Source organism: Sinocyclocheilus grahami, unplaced genomic scaffold (genome assembly GCF_001515645.1).
Source record: "Sinocyclocheilus grahami isolate Dianchi unplaced genomic scaffold, SAMN03320097.WGS_v1.1 scaffold476.1, whole genome shotgun sequence".
Lineage (NCBI taxonomy): Eukaryota > Metazoa > Chordata > Actinopteri > Cypriniformes > Cyprinidae > Sinocyclocheilus > Sinocyclocheilus grahami.
In genome coordinates, this window is record NW_015505655.1 from 145,363 (window position 1) to 168,914 (window position 23,552).

The 23,552-nt window shown below is 35.3% G+C and overlaps 3 protein-coding genes and 1 pseudogene across 3 annotated transcripts; all 4 read right to left on the reverse strand.

The window, feature by feature from the left end:
• Positions 1–929: 929 nt before the first annotated feature.
• On the reverse strand, positions 930–2,073 carry LOC107553644 (NAD(P)(+)--arginine ADP-ribosyltransferase 2-like). Its single transcript, XM_016235927.1, has 3 exons — positions 2,060–2,073; positions 1,813–1,917; positions 930–1,737 (listed from the first exon to the last, which is right to left on the reverse strand). Exons 2-3 carry the CDS (start codon positions 1,861–1,863, stop codon positions 1,015–1,017), a joined length of 774 nt encoding a protein of 257 aa, XP_016091413.1. The 5' UTR covers positions 1,864–1,917; positions 2,060–2,073; the 3' UTR covers positions 930–1,014.
• A 5,624-nt stretch (positions 2,074–7,697) lies between these two features.
• LOC107553618 (NAD(P)(+)--arginine ADP-ribosyltransferase 2-like) lies at positions 7,698–8,592 on the reverse strand (annotated as a pseudogene).
• Positions 8,593–17,351: 8,759 nt separating this feature from the next.
• Positions 17,352–18,230, reverse strand: LOC107553619 (NAD(P)(+)--arginine ADP-ribosyltransferase 2-like). The gene is made up of 2 exons (XM_016235907.1): positions 18,180–18,230; positions 17,352–18,110 (listed from the first exon to the last, which is right to left on the reverse strand). The coding sequence occupies exons 1-2, from the start codon at positions 18,228–18,230 to the stop codon at positions 17,352–17,354; spliced, it is 810 nt and encodes a 269-aa protein (XP_016091393.1).
• A 1,262-nt stretch (positions 18,231–19,492) lies between these two features.
• On the reverse strand, positions 19,493–20,435 carry LOC107553645 (GPI-linked NAD(P)(+)--arginine ADP-ribosyltransferase 1-like). The gene is made up of 2 exons (XM_016235928.1): positions 20,385–20,435; positions 19,493–20,309 (listed from the first exon to the last, which is right to left on the reverse strand). The coding sequence occupies exons 1-2, from the start codon at positions 20,433–20,435 to the stop codon at positions 19,566–19,568; spliced, it is 795 nt and encodes a 264-aa protein (XP_016091414.1). The 3' UTR covers positions 19,493–19,565.
• Positions 20,436–23,552: the final 3,117 nt, after the last annotated feature.

Consider the following 23,552-nt stretch of genomic DNA (forward strand, 5'->3'; position numbering starts at 1 on the left):
CATAACTGAGCGAATGACACTTAATGACAGTTGTCATAAACATGCATAAAAACCCTTCATATTCATGACATGTGTCATGTCATGATTATGAAGGTGTCATGTCAGTCTTATGCACACCCCTTCAAGTAAAGTGTAACCGAATGTCTAAAGTGGACTATCGAAATAAAGTGTAACCATGATTTTTGGAGTGTTTTACAAGAAGATGTTATTTCAGTCATTCTACTTCTAAATTTCACATTTAATTCAGTGTGTTACTTGCCGTTTCTTTGTAACTAACTGTGAAATTTACTAGCAAGTTCTGAGGGGAAATTGTTTCTATGCCAGTTCTTTCAGTGTTGGCCTACTATCCTTAATTGTTCATTCATCTTCATTCATAATAATTCATTTCAAATTGAAATATTAAAATGTATTACTATATGTATTAATTCAAATTATTAACATTAACCAAGATTAAGAAATGCTAAAAAAAGTAGTTTTAACTCTTGCATTAAGTAATGTTAACATATAGAACATTGTTGCATTAAAACAACTGGTTCAATAGCCTATAAAGTTCTACATTCTAAATTAGCCAGGAGTCTGATTATTCAGTCTAGCTTCAGTTGTCAACAAAAGAGATGCATGTAAAAATCCATGTTATCCTAACAATAAATCAATCAATTCTGAATGTCTTGGAAATATATATGTTATGCTGCATTTCACTCAAAAAGTAACTTATCAGTTATCACACTACTGCTAACAATTATGTAAAGCTAAAATGCAAACTAGTTCAGTGATGTGATGCAAAACAATTTAAGTATAAATGAAGACAAGAATTAGAGACGCACATTTATTCACTTTAAGGACACTGAATTGAGTCACTTAAAATAAATTTATTTCATCATGTTAGAATGATACAAACAAATTGTTTTCTGAAAAAGAATTATTCGGAGGAAAAAAAGTGATATCAATTTGTGTGGAACCGATGATTAAATCAAGTCAATTCAGAACACCTTGTTTTCAATGCAACACATGTTTTTAGTGTTTATTGAGAGCACAGTTCATGTAACTTGTTCTTCCAGAGCTTTTCAAAGTGAAAACGGTGTCACACCAGAGATCTTTATAATATTGTTTTGTCCTGACAGCAGTGACTCTAAACTTCTCATATGGAGGAATCAGCACCTCTTTTATGTAAGGATACTGAGAATATTTTGTCAGCTCAGCACTTTCACAAGTTATGATTTCAAAACAAGATTTAGTTCCAAAACCTTGCGTTACTTTAAGACTGAGAGAGGAAGACGTAAATGAGCCGAAACGAATCTCTTTGTTCAGAACATACTTATCAAAATTAGCTGTAGTACCACGATACGTTACATAGCATTTATTTTGTTGTTTCTTCAGAATCTGTATCGCTTCCGTTAACAGAAAGTGAAGTGAATACCATGAGAATGTCTTGTGTTTGTACTGTTTTCTACCGTAACGAGTGTCATCGTTAAACTGACGATATATATATTTACCGGTGTACACATGAAGAGCGACTAAATGATTCCTTGTTAAATGATCTTTTGGAAACTTGACAAACTTTTCACTGTTTTGCCAATAATATTTGAATTTGGCTGAGTTTTTCATTTCCTTCTCTAGATATTTTGTCTTCACCAGATGTGCCATTTTCCCCTTACAGCCCATATATTGATCATCAACTGAATTCGGTGCCATATCCAGTGGAAATATCTGTTCTGAAACAGCAGCAGCTCTGTGATCCTGCAGCAACAGGAATCATAATGATCAATCATCAGTATTCATGTCTGTAATATTCATACTAGAACACAAGCTTACCTGTCCTAGAGCAGCTAAAATGAGAAGAAGAGCTTCAATGATCAGCAGCATCTTGATTCAGTCGAATCCCTCAGATGATCTAGTAGATCTAGAGAAGAGCAAATGCTGAAAGACAAGAAACACCACAGCCTTTTACAAATACTAAATCAAATGTTTAAATTTGTATTGGTATATTCTGACATATAGCAGAACTGTTTGAAATAATGACTTAAGTCCGTGATGTTCACTAATGGAAGTGTAATATTACCTGAGAATATTGTTGTCTCTTTTTGTCAGATTCTGTTGTCTTTTTTTTTTTTTTTTCAGGATCGCAGGAACAATGATGAGAGAAGAAGATCAGAAAAGTCAGTCGCTCACAGCCAGACGACAATGACTCTTCAAACCATATGAGGAAAGTGGCTTTTTATAATGCTGATAATGTGTGTGTCTGTGTGTGTTTTAAGAAATAATAGCTGAAGTGTATATTGTAGGAAGCTGATTTCATAATAATTGGTGCAATGGTGAATTTGCATGAATTTGTTGATGAAATAGATAACCTAAGCCTGAGTTCAAAAGGGAAAAAAACAGGGTTTTTGTGTATCATAGATTCTTAAAAATATGCATTATAGGATTCATTAAATTGATCAAAAGTGACAGTAAATACATTTACACTGCACAGAAGATTTCTATTTCAAATACATGTAGTTCTTCTGAGCTTTCTATTCATCAAAGAATCCACAAAAATATAAAGCAGCACAGCTATTTACATTGATAATAATAATTAAATGTTTCTTGAGCAGCAAATCAGCATATTAGAATGATTTCTGATCATGTGACACTGAAGACTGGATCAATGATGCTGAAAATTCTGCTTTGTATCACGAGAATACATTTCATTTTAAAATATACTCAAGTAGAAAACAGTTATTTTAAATTGTGATAATATTTCATTAAATTAAGTTTTTTTTATTGTATTGTGGATCAAATAAATGCAGACTTGGTGAGCAGAAGAGGTTGAAAAGGTGCAGAAAGGTCATTTGGACAGTATTTATGTGAACACTCACTCAGATTCTTAAGTAATCACAAAAAAAATGCTTGCAAAACGTGCAAAGGTGCAGATCTGAATGAAGTGACATTAAAAATGATTTAAAATTCTTTAGAATTTATGTGGTAATCTTCTAGCAGCACACATCTGTTTTCAACAGATAGCAATGTCGAAATTAAGGTCATTTGCTGTAGTTCCTAAAACTTGACTTTTGATCAAGTCCAGCACACAGATAAACGCCACTCAAATTGTCTTCAGAAAACATTAAAATTTAGTTTGAATTATATTTTGATCAGCTCTTGGCACAGTGATGGATCAGTCTGATATTTTTGACTCTACTGACTGCACACAGTTTTTAGGTTATAAGGGTTCAAGGTTAGACCCATGAATAGTGAGTAATCCAGCTCATTAATAATCTGAGCCAAACCTCAAAGTAAGTGCCTAGGAATACATAGAGCAGGGGTCCTCGACTCTGGACCTCGAGATCCACTTTCCTCCAGAGTTTAGCTCCAACCCTAAATCAAACCTGAACAAGCTAATCAAGGTCTTCAGGATCACTACAGAGTTGCAGCTATGTGTATTTAATCCAGTTTGGAGCTAAAAGTCTGCAGGAAAGTGGATCTGAAGGTAAGTCCTGTATGGAGTATAAATGTAAAAAGATATTGGATGTAATGAGATGTACAGTACTGTGCAAAAGTCTTAGGCCATTAGTATTTTCACCAACAAAAAATATGAATTTAATCTTTTTCTGTACTGTGTCAGTAGGAAACATCAGTTTACATTTCCAAACATTCTTTTTGCCATTAATTGTAATAATGTAGTGAGATGTTTGATTGCAATAATGTCATAAATAGATTTTATTTATCAATTAACTTCTGTTAAAGGAACACTCCACTATTTTTGAAAATAGGCTCATTTTCCAACTCCCCATTGAATCTGATTAGACCGTTAGCATCTCGCTCAAAAATGACCAAAGAGTTTCTATAGATGCTAACGGTCTAATCAGATTCAATTATCTATGCTAAGCTACAGCTAAAAGTGCTACCGCCAGAACCGGAGATCGGCTGAATGGATTCGAAAATGGTAAAACTCAACTGTTTAACTCTAGTGGAGTTGGAAAATGAGCCTATTTTCAAAAATAGTGTAGTGTTCCTTTAACTAAATCAAACCAACATTTGGAGTGACTACCCTTTGCATTTAAATCAGCTTTTGCCCTAGGTGCACTTGCGCATAGTTTTTCAGGTCGGTTTCTTCAGGTGTCTTGGAGACGTTGACACAGTTCTTCTAGATTTAGTCTGGACGTAGCGTAAGGTCCAGTGAGAAGTGAAGAATGCGGAAGCGTAGCGCAGAGAGCAAAACAAAACACTGGTCATGAATTAGAAGTATAAAATGAGGATTTGTAAAGAAAAATGTCGAAGGGTTTTGATATAAGCCAAGAGGAGACTGGTTTTCCTTTGCTAAAGTAAGGAAACTTTGCTTCCTTTGCTCCTGTAAACAAACGTTAGTTCTCGCGAGACTAGCATACTTTCACCGGACCCTACAATACGCCTACATCCTACAGTTTATTCAATTTTAAATATGGATTTTTTTTTTTTACAAAAACACATTGATTCGCTACAGGAGGCCTTTATTCACCCCCCAGAGCCCTTGTGGAGCCCTTTTTATGATGGATGGATGCAATTTATTGGACTTCTTTTGGACTAATTAAAAAAAAACACCCACTCACTGCCATTATAAATCTTGGAAGAGCCAGGACATTTCATAATTTATAACTCAGATTGGATTCGTCTGAAAGAAGAAAGTCATATACACCTAGGATGGCTTGAGGGTGAGTAAATCATGGGCTAATTTCATTTTTGGATGAACTATCCCTTTAAGGGCACAAAATCTGAACTGTATCAAAGAAATACATTTTTGTAAATAAATCAGTCAATAAAGTTATTGTTTTCATTGTTTTGACTCATGTAACATTATAATAAATAAGCAAACAAGATGTTAAATACCAGTGAAATAAAATTTCACAATTTCTATTTTGATAGAAAAAAGTTAACTAAATATAACTGGATAATACATATAATATAAATGTAAAGTTCAAACAAATTAAAAGCAATAGCACATATAAATTGCAATACAACAAAGACACAAATAAGATAAACAGTGCTGGAATTTTTTCAGGTTGGTCTAATGGTAGTTAGAATACAGCAATTAAATTATCAAATGTAAAATAACATTTCATAGTCTTCACTTTATAAATTAAGTATAGATTAATACTTATGAAAGCAAAAAGTTATTCAACAGCATTTTGTGTTTTGTTGTGATTGACATTAATGACACAGACAGCAGCAGGTTTATTAGGCTGCTGTCATTTTAAGACCGAATAGACGGATCCAATTTGATTTATTTTATGTTAACTATATTTGTGTATCTTTACATATAAGTGCAAGAAGACACGAAAGAAAACTAATCTCAATATGCACACGGATTTATGGATGTATACTTTCGTCTATCACCGCACCGTGTCCGCTGACTGACCACGTATATTTTCTGAAATGATGCGTGGCAGATTGGAGAAAGTAGCGCAGAAGTAGTAGTTTGCCAAAACAACTAAAAATCAAATTGTTAAACTTAAATCCATTTATTTTTATGTCAAACATTTCTTGGAAAGATTAAAGGTGCATTATGAAACCTAGCGGTTGAAATGGGTACCACAGTTCAAATTCTAAATATTGTTCCTCCCGCTCTTCAGCCGCAAGTCTCCCGCGGGTTGCCAGATTGAGGATACAAATGCAACAGGAATGAGCATTGACAATGGAAGGCGACGAGCCTAACGATGATTATTCACAGGGCAACTTTTGGCAATGTTGCCATCATTGTGCAACCAGGTGAAACACAAGGCCCACGACCGATCTAATGTATCCAGATAGAAATGTTTACCCATTCTCAATGGGAAAGTGCCCAAGCAACATTGCTCCAAAAAAGTTGATGAGTTGATTTATCCATGTTTTAATATACCTCTGGTTATATGGCTTTTTGATGGATGATGAGACTTTTTTAGGTCAAGTAGAATCTGCGATCTCTGACCCAGTTTATTTGCTGGCTTCCATGGCTGCAATACACTGTGTTTTCCGACAAACTGGCAATCCGGGGTGTCGAAATACTATTGGGTAAATTAGAAGAGGGCGGAATCACACAGACCAAAACAAAAACAGACAAGCTGACACAGAACCCACATTTCAAAGTAGAATAACTGGCTGTAGTTTCAATGTTCAATGTAGTTTTTTCAGAGAAACAAGTATGTGAACTTAGCATGTTTCCTAAATATCTGCAAACATATTATGGTATTTTTATGCTATAGTACAAAAAATTACATAAAGCTTGCATAAAGATTGTTTCAGATGGAAGTGGAAACTTTAATGTTGAGGATTTTAAATAAAACATTTTATTTCATGTATTTTGTGTTAAAGATAAACGAACTTAACAAAAAGTATACTATACAAATAAATAAATAAATATCTTACCAAAATGGAGTAAGTAGAAACCATTGTTTATTACTCCTACACTTTTCATAATTTGAACATTTACGTTCATTCAGTCTCTCATTAACTTTATAAATTATTCACCCATTAAGGATCTCAAACAGAATTCAGCCATTCAACAATATCAGCAGCTCCTAAACAAATTATTCATTTAACAAAAGTCAAAGAATAGGTAACTTTAGAACATATTTAGAATATCATTACCGAGTTCAAATGTGTTACTACAAAGTTAACTCGGGGAAGTCATGGCCTAATGATGAGAGAGTCGGACTCGTAACCCAAAGGTTGTGGGTTCGAGTCTTGTACCGGCGGGGATTGTAGGTGGGGGGAGTGAATGTACAGCGCTCTCTCCCACCTTCAATACCATGACTGAGGTGCCCTTGAGCAAGGCACCGAACCCCCAACTGCTCCCCGGGCGCCGCAGCAAAAAATGGCTGCCCACTGCTCCGGGTGTGTGTTCACGGTGTGTGTGTGTGTGTGTGTTCACTGCTGTGTGTGTGCACTTTGGATGGGATAAATGCAGAGCACTAATTCCGAGTATGGGTCACCATACTTGGCCACATGTCACTTCACTTCACTTTCATTCTGTATTTAGCTTGCTGTGAGGCATCTATAAATAGCTGAAGTGTGAAGTTGATGCATCCATCTCATGTAAACCAGTTTAGCTCATCGGATAATGCAACACGTCTGAAAGTCTGGTCTGTTTGTGGTTTCACAACAAGCACAAATTGTCAGTCTATCTGGGTATTAGTGGCCTTATTAAAAAAATGTATAATGTATATTTCAAAAGTTGTAAGTTGTTCACTGAATGTACACTGAGAAAAACACAATTACAGTTTTTATATAAAAAGACTACAACAAGCCCATTTAACCAAATACTGTTTATTGAAAATTTTTAACCAGCAGTGGTGAACATTAGCATGCTAATACTACTACTACTACTACTACTACTAATAATAATAATAATAATAAAATAATGATTTTGTATGGAATGAAAGTGTGTTCATATAGTTTTACTTTTAAGTAAACAGAATAAACAAAAATAAATAAATATTTGATATTGCCAATATGTATTATGTTGCATTGCCATAAAATATTATTGACTATAGCAAACTCCGACAATGCTGTTCAGTAATGCGATGCAACAAGAAAAAGTAAAGAAAAAAATAAATAAATAAATAAAACCACTCCGAGGCCACTAAAATCAGTTAATAACATTATTTCATTGTGCTGAAAGTATATTTTCTGACAAAGAAATATTGAACTACACTGAGAGGGAAAAAAATTATATTGATTTTTGTGGAACTGATGTACATTACAATCACTTAGTTCAGCTCAGAGCAAAACCTAATACTTTTGTATGGTCTTGGTTGGTTTCTTGAATAGAGCACAGTTCAGGTCACTTATATTTCCAGAGCTTTTCAAAGTGTACACAGTTTCACACCAAAGATCAGGCTGATCTGTCCTGTTTTTGACAGCAGTGACATTAAACACCTCATATGGAGGAATCAACGCTTCTTGCTCACGAGAAAGCTTAGAATATTTAGTAATATTAGCACCTTCACACGTGTGGATTTCAAAACAAGATACATTTCCAAAAAACTTTGCTCTGTTTTGATTATAGGTGGAAGATGTAAACGAGCCAAAACGAACCTTATTGCTGAGATCATTAAGAGAACACTTAAATTTTGTACCACGATATGTATCATAGCATCTATTTTGTGTTCTCTTCAGAATCTGTATTGCATCTGTTAACAGAAAATGAAGTGAATACCATTCATATGTCTCATTTGTGTAGTTTTGTTTACCATAACGAGTGTCATTATTGAAATCACGAAATACTTTATCACCAGTGTACACATAAATGGCGATTGAATGATTCCTTGTCAAGTTATTTTCTGACTTCTTAAAGTTTGTTTCACCCTCTTGCCAAGCTACTTTAAAATTTGATCTAGAGATATTGAGTTCCTTCTTCAGATATTTTGTTTCCACCAGATGTGCCATTTTCCTGGTGCATCCATCATATTGGTCATCAATTGAATTCGGTGCCATATCCAGTGGAAATATATGTCCGTCAACAGCTGTTCTGTGATCCTGCAGCAACAGGAATCATGATGATCAATCATCAGTATTCATGTCTGTAATATTCATACTAGAACACAAGCTTACCTGTCCTAGAGCAGCTAAAATGAGAAGAAGAGCTTCAATGATCAGCAGCATCTTGACTCAGTCGAATCCCTCAGATGATCTAGTAGATCTAGTGAAGAACAGCTGCTGAAAGATAATCAGAGACACAACAGCGTTTACAAAATACAAAATCTATCACTCCAACAGGAAAATGTTGTTATATGATCTGAACAGTAACTTTAACCTCAAATTACCTGAGTTATTTTTATTGATTTCAGGAACAATGATGAGAGAAGAACAGAAAAGTCAGTCGCTCAGAGCCAGATGACAATGACCCTTAAGAGATGAAAAGGTTGAAGTTGCTTTTTATATTGCTACTAATGTGTGTGTGCATGTGTTTTCTGAGGTATACCAGCTGAGGTGTGATCTTGATGCATTTGGCTCAACTAAACTGTTGAGCTCATCATAACTTGAAGCACTTGTGAAGGTCTGTGTGTGGTTTCACACTCGACAAACTGAAAGGCTAAAAAAAAAAGCTTTAGCTTTTTAAAGTTTAAGTATTTTACTCCATATCAGATGTATCAGATTCTGAATTAAATTACATTTTAATTAGATAAATATAAACGGACAACAGGTGAACCTGCAGAAGGATCATGATAAATGGTTATTGTTTAGACTCAATTCACAACTTGCTATCCATTCTGGTGTGATTTTTGACAAATGATTAATTTATTTTTTTGTTTTATTTTTTTTTTTACTTTTTTTTATATTTGTCACTAGCAAATAACAAAATCACATGAAATGTGATTAGAATGTGATTTATGTCCCGAATTGTGGTGCAGAGATAACATGCAAACTTCATAATAAATTCATAGAAAACTATGCTCATATAATATTAAATTTGACCCTTTGAGGTCAAATATTCTCTGAAGCACCTTTTTGAACTGACCATTTGCTGAAAAAAAAAAAAAAAAAAGTAAAAGCTTGAGGAAGACATTTTTGGTCCCCTTGAGGAAACAAGCTTCAAATCATACAAAATTATATTTTTTGAAAATCTAAAAATGCCTGAAAGCAATTAGGGGCAGATCTACAGTTTGTACATTAGAAAAAACATTAGGCCTATGGAATGTCCCCATAAAACATGGAAACCCAGTGTGTGTGTGTGTGTGTGTGTGTGTGTGTGTGTGTGTTTCTAATCGTAGATTTTTGAGAATGTTGACAAATGTTTGAGATTAGAATGTGAAGTGCTGAGCTTCACATACTATGTCCAATCTTCAAAGTAAAAGTGAAAAATAGAGTTTTCTAAGAGCCCCTAGGAATGTACAGAGGATGAATGATGACATATGGTATTAAAAGGTTCAAATGAATCTCAGAGAATGGCCAGTAGGTGGTGCTGTAACCACACTGCACAAGTGCACTCAGGGATTGATGTCAGTAAGTGTGTTTCAACCAAAGTGTCCAATCCTGTACATGCAAAGTTCAGCTCCAACCTACTGTAGATCAAACACAGCTGAATCAGCTACAATTAAGATCTTCAGGAGCATTTGATAATTACAGACAGCTGTGTTCGATCAGGGTTAAAGCTGAACTCTGCAGGCAGGAAGATCTCCAGGAACAGGACTAACACCCCTGAATTATAGACCATCCAGTTTCTCTGTTTGGACAACAAAGAAATGGCTTTTAAATGAGGATGAATGTACCTGTATCACAGCACCAGTCATGCTTGTTTGCCAAAATCCTGAAACTTTGGGTCCTCATATTCAATTAGGTCTATTCAAGGCATTTTCCATAAACAATAGCTGAGATGGTGTTGGATTTTGCCAGTTGGGTCATATCAAATGTATTTTCGTGCAGGAAATATGTCGGGACCCCCTTGGTAAAAAAATCGTGTGCCGGGCCCCCTCTCCCTCATTGACCCTTGGAATCGTCCTCACCTTCCCCCCGTTACAGCGCCCATGGAATCAGCACCTCTTTCTCCTCAGGATACTTTGACTATTTTATCAGATCAGCACCTTCACAAGTGTACATTTCAAAACAAGTTTTGATTTTAAAACCCTGTATTACCATTCGATCAAGAGAGGAGCATGAAAATGAGCTCAAACGAACCTCAATGTCGCCACAAGAGGTCCGCAAATGGTACATTGATGTCATTCACCAATTTGGCACGCTTTTACGCCAGATGCTCTGGCTGCCACAACCCAGCACTGAGAGGCCACTAACTCATGCAACCCCAGTGCTGGGACACACTCACTCATTCCTCTGGAAACCTACGGCAGACTCCACACAGAAAGGCTTCCTGGCTCAGCTGGGACTCAAACTAGAGGCATTCTTGCTGTCTTTGAGACGACAGTGTTACCGATTGAACCACTGTGCTGTCCAAATTCTGAAGCCAATAATCTCTATAATTTATATAAAGACTTCCAAATATTTAAAATTATGCTTGTCTGTAATTTCTATTACAAATTATCTTTCCTATGTTAAGTAGGGATGCACCGATACCACTTTTTCCAGAGCGAGTCCAATAGTGATACTTTTATTTCCGGTACTTTCTGATGCCAATACCTGTATTTTCATAGCATTTGTAAATTTTTTAAATACTGGGGACAGAACCCCCCAGCCCCCCCACCCCCCAAAAATTATATTATCATATTAGCTGGCTTCATTTAGTGAACAGATACTTCTTTCAGTTATTTTCACACTTAATTTTTTCCTTAAAATTGTATTGTACAAACAAACTTTCACTGTTCATTTTATTGTTTTATGGTATTTCATCTTTAATTTAATAGCACATTACAGCAGCTCCATTGCAGTACTGTAATCACAAGACGTTTTCCTGTAATAATGCAGGGAACCAGTCGCTATACTTAAATCTTGTAACGGCAATGGACATATTTTCTGAAAAAGCGTTTTTATCATCTGAAAGGTGCTGCGACTTATATTCCAAACTTTGGTTTGAAGTTACTGTAGGTGGGCACTTTGACTTTTGACTTTCTAAAATAAAGAAATTATGATCTGCTGATGTTGGTTACTTGCTGATGAAAAATAGAATCACCATGCCATGGCCTGATCTCATGTAGTCTAATCTGTTTTTTTTATAGGAAACTGCCTCAGCAAATTAGCAAAATTATTTAAAATAAGACAAGCATTAAAAAAGGTAAAACAAGAAGTTATTTCTTATTATTTGTAGATTTTTAATGAATATACTTTTTTTAATTATGCCATGGTCTAAAATATTTTATCAAGTAGAAATTGGAGTCAAAAAGGTTGAGATGCAATGCTTCAAGTCTGTGGTTTCCAAAAATTAAAGACAATGATCTCTAGGTGGTACTGTAGCCACACTGAACAAAAACACCCAGGTCAGAGTATTGCAAACATATGACTTTGCTTCCCGTATAACCTCCAGACCATACTGGGTGACTATATCACAAAGCTTTTAGTTTTTTTTTTTTTATAAATATTGTCTGAAGATCATTACCGGAACAATGATTGGTGAGTTTGAACATGTATGTTTTAACAACATAATTTAAAGTGGTTCCTACACCATTCACTTCAAAAGTAATGCATATTTTGGTGTGATGTGAAGAAATTGCATTAAAAAAGGATGAATACCAGTAGTTGTGTGTTTCATTGTCTAGTGCCAAAATAAGTGAAGTTTAATTATTTCAAGTTTAATGATCTATTAATGATCAGACAATGAGCAGTAGGTGGTGCTGTTTTCACAGAACATCAAAGAGTTACAATGACCACGCTTCACCTGTCCAGTCAAGTCAAGTCACCTTTATTTATATAGCGCTTTTAACAATACAGATTGTGTCAAAGCAACTGTACAGCATTAATTAGGAAAATATTGTCAATAATGCAAAGTGACAATAGTAAACACTCAATTTTCAGTTAAAGGCAGTTCATCATTGAGTTCAGTGATGCCATCATCCAGCTCAGTTCAGTTTAAATAGTGTCTGTGCAATCAAGTCGACGATATCATTGGAAATTAAATGGCCAATATCGAAACCAGCAGTTCAATTCCAGGCTGCAGCAATGTGACATTGTGCATAGGACTCAACTAGTTCCTGTGGTCTTGTCCCGGTGGTCGTCTGAGACAAGGTCTTTACAGGGGATCTGTCTCTGGGGCTCATCTAGTTGTCCTGGTCTCCGCTGACATTCAGGGCTGTAGAGGTCATCTCTAGGTGCTGATCCACCATCTGGGCTGGATACGTACTGGATCCGGGTGACTGCAGTGACCATCTGATCTGGATAAAGACTGGATCTGGTGGCTACAGTGACCTTGGAATAAGAAAGAAACAGACTAATATTAGCGTAGATGCCATTCTTCTAACGATGTAGCAAGTACATCGGGTGTTATGAGAAGTGTTCCCGGTTCCGGTTGTCCTAATTAATGCAGCCTAAAAATCCTTCAACAGATTTAAATATTAGAAATGTGTTAGTGTGTTATGTGTTCGTAGGGCCGTTTCTAGGCATAGGCGAGCTAGGCGGTCGCCTAGGGCGCCACCAGCTGAAGGGGCGCCAATGAGTGCACGTACTGGCACTTTTAGCAAGGTTGTGATAAAGAGTGGCATGGTCACCCTGAAATATGACTGCCCCCACTGGATCCCCCAACATTATTGGGCTCCTGGAGCGGGGCCTTTATGAGCTCGGAAGAGTCACGCCTCTCAAGATGGGCTTGTCCAATGAGAAGGGCAGAAATTCCAAGCGGGAGGTTGCAATTGCTGGAGGGTTTTACGACCCTTTGTTTGAGGGCATGGTAATTTGCAAATGTAATTCGCTTGGAGTGTGGATGCACAAAATAATAAAGATTCTTAGAACAATAATATGTTGCATAGGTATAAACATACAATATACACTCTCAATTAGATCATCCAATTACTAATTCATAGATACTAAACATGGTAGGGTTATATATGTAAGGGAAACAGTGATAATTTAGCTTTTGATATTCTAGGTATTATCAAATTGCCAGAGTTTTGAGAATGCAAAGGACGTGGAGGACTATATTGTAATAAGAGCTCGTTCAAATACTGAGGTGCTAAACCATTCAGGGCTTTATAAGTAATAAGCAAGATTTTAAAATCTATATGATGTTTAATAGGGAGCCAGTGCAGTGTTGACAGAACCGGGCTAATATGGTCATACTTCCTGGTTCTAGTAAGAACTCTAGCTGCTGCATTTTGGACCAGCTGGAGTTTGTTTATTAAGCGTGCAGAACAACCACCCAATAAAGCGTTACAATAATCTAACTCTGAGGTCATGAACGCATGAATTAACATTTCTGCATTTGACATTGGGAGCATAGGTCGTAATTTAGATATATTTTTGAGATGGAAAAATGCAGTTTTACAAATGCTAGAAACGTGGCTTTCGAATGAAAGATTGCTATCAAATAGCACACCTAGGTTCCTAACTGATGACGAAGAATTGACTGTCCACACCACACCACAGTCAAATGAAGAATTGACTGTCCACACCATCATTCATTGAACAGCTGATTATATCACAAGTCTGTTAACAACTTCAGACTATTATTGTCTGAAGCTGTTATAATATCGTTTTTGACAAATTTCATAACATTTAACAACATGGTTCTATAAAGTCTGACCAAGCAAAGTTTCAGGAGTGACAACCGCATTAAAATAATGGAATTAATTCCCTAAATTATGGTTTCGGTACGGAAAACAAATCACTGACCAAAATAATATTACAACTCATTATGTTCTGCAATTTTAACTAATCCAACTTCGACATAGGTGTCGTTTTTTGTACGTACTCTGTAGAGCGCTTCTGATGCTGTGTTGGCATGTCCTTTTATTTTAAGCGTCTTTGAGCTTGTTGTTTGTGCATGGCTCACAAAACTATCTGGTTTATGGACTTATTAAAGTGGGAAGTTGTGGGTTGCGACATTTTGGTCATATTTTAAATACCAAGTATTTGGATATATTTCGGTTTATTATGAACTTGTTCTTGTTTGCATTTTTTTCTGCAAGATCTGGCAACACGAATGAGTAAAAGAGTAAAAACTCACCTACTATTACTTGTACCAGAGACACGTCTGGACTGGGCAAAGGATGAAAGAGTGAATCTTCTCATTTCCTCTGAGAATGCAGCTCTTGTGAAGGTCTGGTCTGTGGGGTTTCAAGTAGGAAAAACTCTTGAATTCCTGTCTGTCTAATTTGAGTAGGACTCCCCTTACGAAAAATAAGTTTATTCAAGTGTGCTATTAGTATACTTCTTTTAAACTAAAAAATAGGAAAGTATACGTTCAGTCTAATTTTATGTACTTCTCAGACATGGACTTTATGTACTTCTCATAAATATACTTAAAATGACATTTAAGTATACTTGACTCATACTTAGAAAAAGTCTAAATCTATTTGAGCTATACTTGTGTTCCTAGAATCCGTGTTTTCATTGTTACACTGTAGGGGGCGCTAGTACACATCTTCTGTATAGAATTTCCAAAACACAAGAGAAGAAAAAAACGAAACAACAGATGCTTCCACATGTATTCTAACACGATCATCAGACATAAAACAGCATCAAAACTGTGTAAAGTTATGGAATAAAATGTTGACCCATGAAGAGGTAATAATGACTGTCAAGCTTTGGGGTGTTGATCGACTCCATCTATGTTTTGATTATCATTCTAAATCCAATTAATAGTCATTTTTCAGCTTTTTGTTCAAAATCTTGTTAATTTCTTTATTTTTTTATTTTTATTTTTTTATAAAACTTACCCACATTCAAGTGTTTAAAAAAAGAATGCATGAAGCTAGAATAAAATGTTTTGTATGTTCAGATATTCATAACAAAATATATACAAATTAATACCTAATAGGGACGTAGTAGTATACTTAAAGTATGATGTAAAGTTCACTTAAAGAAAACTTATGTAACGAATCAGCTCATGGGAAATATGAATGATTAATCATAACTAGTTATAATTAATTATGAATATTTTAGATCCACTTTAGATATTTAGCTGACCTCTCAGGGTCAACTGTCTGTCAATTCTAAGAACGTTAATTTCCCGGTTAAGGGAAATAACTTCCTTACTGTACAATTCTACAAAAGCTTGTAGCATAAATCTGCATGATTAAGGGACTCCAGTTATGAGCAAAACAATGAACCACGTCAAGTGTGATACAAGTAAGGTTTTATTAACTACATACACACTTAAACTAGTCTAACACACTACATAAACACATTAAGCCGGTCTAACATACACATAAACACATAAACTGGTCTAACATATACATACACACACACACAGTTTGTATAGGAAAGGGTTAAAGCTTAACCCTTTAAAGAGAAGAGAAATAAGAACATGAAGTTATTGAACCATTTGCATATTCAGCAGATTTACACCTGAGGGAAACATCAGATTCTTAGTTCAAACACACCTTTGTAAAAAGGTGCCAATGATACCTCATGTATCAATTAATAAGGCTAAGTTTGATACTTGCATGTCTCATCTGTCTGAAAGAGAGGTTTGATGTAATCTGAAGTTTCCAGTTGATCTTTGCTGAATTTGGGTCGATGAAAAGAACCAGTTTTGAGTCAGAGAATCTTGATTAATGGAAAGGTCGAGGCCGAAGGCCTGGCACAAGACTTAGGATGTCCTGGAGTGCGTTTTTCTCACATCCTCTCAGAATTCCAACAAACCACCGACTCCTGGGTGGGTTCCTGGAGCGGGGCCTTTATGATCTCGGAAGAGTCACGCCTCTCAAGATGGGCTTGTCCAATGAGGAAGTCCGCAAATATAAAGTGGGAGTTCTGAGATACTGGTGACAATAATATACACAATGACCTGAAGTACACACTGTTCATTCAAAGAAAGGTTTTCCTATGAATTAATTAGTAGAAAAGTCCATTTCTACTGTGCATTTGCCTCTTGCTGTGGAACATGCATTGATTTTCCCTGCTCACATTCCATGAGGTCATAAATGCATCTGGTGTCAGGGTTGCCATGGTTTGGTGTCGTTGCAGACATCCTGGCATCCAGTTTATTGGGTGAGGGGACTGTGACGATTTGTTAATCTAATGAAGAACTGATTTGTTAAATCAAATGAAAAATTGTGTGTTTGATTGGTCCAGACGCCACACTTATGAGTATACTTGCAGTATAAAACTACTAAACTAGTAGTTTACTGAGACTATACTTCAAAGTGTACTAAAATGCTACTACAAGTATTTAATTAGTAAACTATCAGTATACCTATAAGTTAACTTTTAGTATAGTTGCAGTACAAACTAAAAACATAGATGTAAACTAGTTGTGTACTCAAAGTTTACTACTGTTATACTAAAAGTATGCTTAAAAGTATACTTTTATATACTAGAAAGTGGGCCAATTTAGTCCCAAGGAGTATTGAAATAGTACACTTACAAGTATACTACTAGTACACTGATATTTGTATACTTGCTACATAAAGTATACTTAAAAATATACTTGGACTTTACTTAAGTATACTTAATAAAATAAACTTGAAGTATACTACTTTTTGGTAAGGGTCATTTATAAGATGATTTGTTGTCAGATGCTGATGCTCAGGGAAATAATGAACCAAGGCTATGATATTGTGGATATGATATTGCTGGCAGTTATCTAGATAACAAGAACTAAAAGTGTTCAGCAAAAATGTGTAAGTATAAATAAAGAAATGTTTTAGACATAAAATCCCTTAAAGGCCACTTAAAAATAAATTTATTTCTTTATGTTGAAATTCTGTAAACAAATTGTGTTTTCTGATAAAGACTTATTGAACTTAACTGAGAGAAAAACATTATTTATATATGGAACTGATGTACATGATTTTATCATGTGAATTCAAGCATTTTGTTCAGCGCACAACATAATTCTTCATTATGGACTTGGGTGGTTTCTTGAATAGAGCACAGTTCAGGTTACTTCTGTTTCCAGAGCTTTTCAAAGTGAACACAGTTTCACACCAGAGATCGTTCTGCTGTTTTCTTGTCTTGACAGCAGTGACTTTAAACTTCTCATATGGAGGAATCAGCACCTCTTTCTCATGAGGAAGCTTAGAGTATTTTGACACATCAGCACCTGTACAAGTGTCGATTTCAAAACAAGACACATTTCCAAAAACCTGTGCTTTTTTACGATCAAGAGAGGATGAAGCAAATGAGCCAAATCGAACCTCTTTGTTCAGAACACGCTTATTAAATTCAGCTTTGGTACCACGAAAAGTTGAATAACATTTTGTTTGTGTTTTCTTCAGAATCTGTATCGCTTCTGTTAACAGAAAGTGAAGTGAATACCATTTGTATCTCATTTGTTTGTACTTTTTTTTACCGGAACGAGTTTCAGGATTAAAAAGCTTATATACATTACTATCACTGTACACATAAATAGCAATTAAATGATTCTTCGTCAGGTTATCATTTTGGGTCTTGACAAAGTCTTCCCCTTTTTTCCAAGCAATTTTAAAATCAACTGAGTTTTTGATTTCCTTCTTTAGATATTTTGTCTTCACCAGATTTGCCATTTTCTCTCTACAGCCATCATATTGGTCATCAACTGAATTCGGTGTCATATCCAGTGGACATTTCTTTTCAACAGCAGCAGCAGCTCTGTGATCCTGCAGCAATCACAATGATCAATCATCAGTATTCATGTCTGTAATATTCATACTAGAACACAAGCTTACCTGTCCTAGAGCAGCTGAAATGAGAAGAAGAGCTTCAATGATCAGCAGCATCTTGATTCAGTCAAATCCCTCAGATGATCTAGTGAAGAGCAGATGATGAAAGACAACCAGAAACACAAAAGCTTTTTCTCAAATACGAAACCAGTGACACTAATTATAATAGAAAGCAATATGAACATCGACCTTTTATGTGAACACCAAACTTACCTGAGAATATTGTTCTCTCTTGTTGTCAGATTATGTTTTCCTTTTTGTTATTTTTCAGGAGTTCAGCAGCAACAGCGAGAGGAGAAGATCAACAACAACTCTTCAAACCAGGAGATGAGGAAAGTGGCTGTTTTATATACCTGATAATATGTGTGTGTGTGTGTGTGCTAAGAAATAATAGTGTGATTGTGATGCATCTAGCTCATCTAAATGGTTTAGATCATTAGCACTTGTGAAGATCTGGTGTTTGTGTGGTTTCACACCGGACAAACTCTTGAGTTCCTGTCTGTCTAACATGAATGCTAGATTATTTTCAAAATGATCTCCTCAAAATATGTAATAATGGTACATGATGGACATTGTTGATGAAAATGTATATGTCTGCAGGATGTCCCATCCCTTCTCCAACCACTAAACCCCTTTCTAATTCAAAAGAAATAAACATAAACAAAATGTACATTTATGAATGAACCAACTCATATTTAATGCAAGTTCACAGACAGAACAGTTAAGACACGTATCAGTATGTTTTTATAGACACTAAAATTCTATCACTAATACTACTGAAATTAATATTTTCCATTTATCTGCTAGATAGCAACATTTTTAAGTGTAATGGGATGAACACTTATGAAGAGACTCATCATTGCACAGGTCTGAGTTACTGTAATAGAGCCACCCACAACAAAACCAGCTTCTGCACAATGCAAAACACAAAAACTCCAACATGACAGAAACTCTTCTCAGACTCAACCATGACTAATGAAAAAGGAAAAATGAAAAAAGTAAAATTTATATTTTAAAAAATCCTTTGAAAAAACATAACATTCCAAATGAATCAAATACTTTTAGCAGTTAGTGTGCTATTGCTAGCATTTAGCTAAATAGCAAGCACTAAAATTGTTCAGTGACATGATACAAAAAAAGATTTGTGTAAATGAAGTAATAAATTACAAACACATATAAAATGACTCTGAGGCCACTCAATTGGGTCACTTGAAAATAACTTTATTTTTTTTGTTGTTGAAATTATGCAAACAAATCATGTTTTCTGTTCAAATTGTTTTTTTGACAAGGAATTGTTGAGCTAAACCAAAAGGGACAAATGTTGGAATTGGTGTACTATAAATTCATAAATTCAAAGCTCTTTGTTCAGAAGGCCTACTTTCATTGCCAGTCTTAGTATTGTGTTATGGTCTTGGGTGGTTTCTTGAATAGAGCACAGTTCAGGTCACTTCTGTTTCCAGAGCTTTTCAAAGTGTACACAGTGTCACACCAGAGATCGTTCTGCTGTTTTCTTGTCTTGACAGCAGTGACTTGAAACGTCTCATAAGGAGGAATCAGCACCTCTTCCTCCTTGTCATGCTTAGAATATTTTGTCAGATTTGCACCTTTACAAGTGTAGATTACAAAACAAGATTTATTTCCAAAAAATTTTGTTTTGGTATGATTAAAAGAGGAAGAAGCAAATGAGCCAAAACGAACCTCTTTGTTTAGAACACTTTCATTAAAATTAACATTTGTACCATGATAAGTTAACATGCATCCTTTTTGTGTTTTCTTCAGAATCTGTACCGCATCTGTTAACAAAAAGTGAAGTGAATACCATGTGAATTTCTTGTTTTGGTATTTTTTCTTTTCATTATGAACAGCATTATTGAAATCCTTATAAATCTCAAATTTAGAGTTAGTGTACACATAGATAGCGATTGAATGATTCTTTGTCAAGTTATCTCCGGGTGGCTTGTAATTCTTTTCAGCATGTTTCCAAGCATTTGCAAAATTAGATTGCATTTCCTTTTCGAGATATTTGGTCTTCACCAGATTCGCCATTTCCTTTGTACAGCCGTCATAATTGTCATCAACAGAATTCTGTGCCATATCCAGTGGAAATATATTTCTTGCAGCAGCAGCTCTGTAATCCTGCAGCAACAGGAATTATAATGATCAATCGTCAGTATTCAGGTATGTAATATTCATACTAGAACACAAGCTTACCTGTCCTAGAGCAGCTGAAATGAGAAGAAGAGCTTCAATGATCAGCAGCATCTTGACTCAGTCGAATCCCTCAGATGATTTATTAAAAAATTGTGAAGCGCAGATGCTGAAAGACAAAAAACACAAAATTGTCTCACAAATACTAAATCTGTACCTTGAAATATAATGGAAAGAAATGTTTACTTAGATTTGTACAATTAAAATGTTCACCAATCTCTTACAGTTTTTTTTTTTAATTGCTTTGGCGCAATTGGTACATTTTCAAAACTCTTTGTACTAATATCACAACAGATCATCAAAAGTGCACTTTTTTCAAACATTTCAGCATATTTTCAATTGTGTTATTACAATACACACAATCACAAAATATCATTTTCACTACACAAAATAAGTGTTTCATCTATATAAATGTTTCATTCTCATTAACTGCCTTTCATAAAGCTATTACTATCAAACTTTTCATTAGCATGACTTCTCATTCAGTTTAATACATCTGTCTATTATTTAATCTAACTCATCTTAATGGTTAATCAGTGAATCATATGGTGCATCTATAGATATAGATTCAATAGATATTTAGTTTCTATAGAACGTGATTGTAATTTAGGGATAACCAAATGCACTGAATTATTTTTACACTAAAAGTGATTTATCTAAGATAACCACTATTTTGTAAGGGTGTGTGTGTGTGGTTCAGGTAAACCCTATTTAATGGGGACAAAATGTCACAAATCCCACAAAGACGGCAATTGTCATTTTTAAGGGTCCAATGAGAAATAAATACATTTTTGTAAGGGTAGGTTTAGGAGTAGGATTAGTGTAGGGGGAGACAGTATAAAACCCGTTACTCCTATGAAATGTAACCATAATGATAAGAAAACCTGTGTGTGTGCGTGTGTGTGTGTGTGTGTGTGTGTGTGTACCTACTTACAGTAACCATATTTTGGGGACAAATTGGTACCCAGAAGTAAGCAAAACTTGAGAAAATCACCCAAAACCTTCCTTTGAGGACGTCCTCATTTCTAAAACCGTGTGTTTTGCTATTCGTGAACATACAGCAGGACACATGGGAGAGGATCTGATCAGAGATTGATCAGAGATGTATCAGAAGAAGGGAGACAGATGTCATCAAATACAGCATTTTGCATTACATTATGCCATGTGATACTGTATATAGAAGCATTACCACGGTAAAGACTGCACATTACTATAACTCACCCTTCATCTGAAAAATTCAGCTAGAATATTCAGTCATGTGGCACAGTGAGGACTCTGTTCTAGCACAAAACCTTATGGCCTCCTTGTCATACCTTCATCACACCTTTTGATAACACACTGGATAAATACTTTTACAAACATTATTGATTTTATGTGAGATTTGCAAGTTAGGTCATGTAAGTGTATTTTCTAACATGACAGTTATTGCCTGTGTTACTGTAATTATTTCAGCAACAAAGGTGATTTGAAACATTAATCTTGGATTGTTTGCTCTTGAATGAACCCATTGTTAAAAGTACTAAATTGAAAGAAGATCATACTGTTGTGTTTTGGTGATTAATTCAAATGTTCTCAATACATATCACAATGATCTTGTGTTTTGAAACAATGATTATGTGGAATGAAAATATGCGCAACTACAATGAAATCATGAGATCAGGTTTTGAGAGAATGATTAGTGGTGTTACAAGTGTGATCAGTTTAAAGTTTTGTATAAGAGTTTTGAAAATGTACACCTTGCTTGTGAAAATAGTACCAAACCAATTAAAAAAAAAAACTGTAATACAGGTTTAAATTAATAAATTCAATTTTTTTTCTGACAGATTGCAGAAGTTTTTCAAGAGAAAAAAATTACTTAAACCTGTGATGTTCACTCATATATTGACCTTTTATTTTAAACCCAAACTTACCTGAAAATACTGTTGTCTCTTTTTGTCAGATTCTGCGTTGTCTTTTCAATGTTTTTCAGCAGCTCAGGAGCAACAACAACATGAGAAGATCAGATTCAGAAGTTCATAGCCAGACGACAATGACTCTTCAAACTAAGGGATGAGAAAGGTGCCTTTTTATATCACTGAACATCTACGTTAATAGCGTGATTGTGATGCATCTAGGCCATCTAAATGGTTTCTTCTGATTATCACTTGTGACGATCTGGTTTATATGTGTGGTTTCAAAATCTTGAGTTCATGAATGTCAGATTGTTATCAACATCTGATATATACCTCCCCATTTAAATTTAAATAGTCTTGGCAAGAAGGAGATTTAATTGCTATACATGGGTGCACTAACTAGTGTCCACTGAAACCCTCTGCTTTTTGCAATTTTCAGATTTGTGGAACCTCAAAGCTAATTTTCACATTCAGAAACCTATTTCACTGTGAGATCAGTATAGAGCTGAATTAGTCTTGTTGCATTGAGCCCATCAGATAATGCAACACTTGTGAGGGCCTGTGGTTTCATGTAGGACAAACTCTCAGTTCCTCAAGATGAGTAATATGGGCCCCATGCATGTTTATTTCAAAAGCTTATACTCAAAAAAAAATAAGTTTTAATTAATTAAGAATTAAAGAGTTTAATTAAATTAAGAAAAGATTTCCCCACATAATTAAAGTTCATAAAAGAACTAAGTGAAGTGAAGTGTGGCCAAGTATGGTGGCCCATACTCGGAATTTGTGCTCTGATTTTAACCTATCCAAGTGCACACACACACACACAGCAGTGAGTAGTGAACACACAGCAGTGGGCAGCCATGTTGCCGCGGCACCCAGGGAGCAGTTGTCTTGCTCAAGGATCTCACCTCAGTCGTGGTATTGAAGGTGGAAGAGAGCACTGGTTATTCACTCCCCCCACCTACAATCCCTGCTTGACCTGAGACTCGAACCCGCAACCTTCGGGTTACAAGTCTGACTCTCAAACCATTAGGCCATGACTGCCTAAGAAGACTAAGTACATTTATTTCATAATTTCTCAAGTATTTACTACTGAGAACAATCTTTTTCATTTTTCTGCTAGCTAGCAACATTATTTCTGACTGAGTGTAATGAGATAAACACTTAAGACGAGACTCATCATTGCACCATCATTGTTTTAGCAGCTATTGCTCATTTAAAGTGCCATGGCGTTTATAAATCCACCCACAACAAAACCACAAGCTTCACTCTTCTGCAC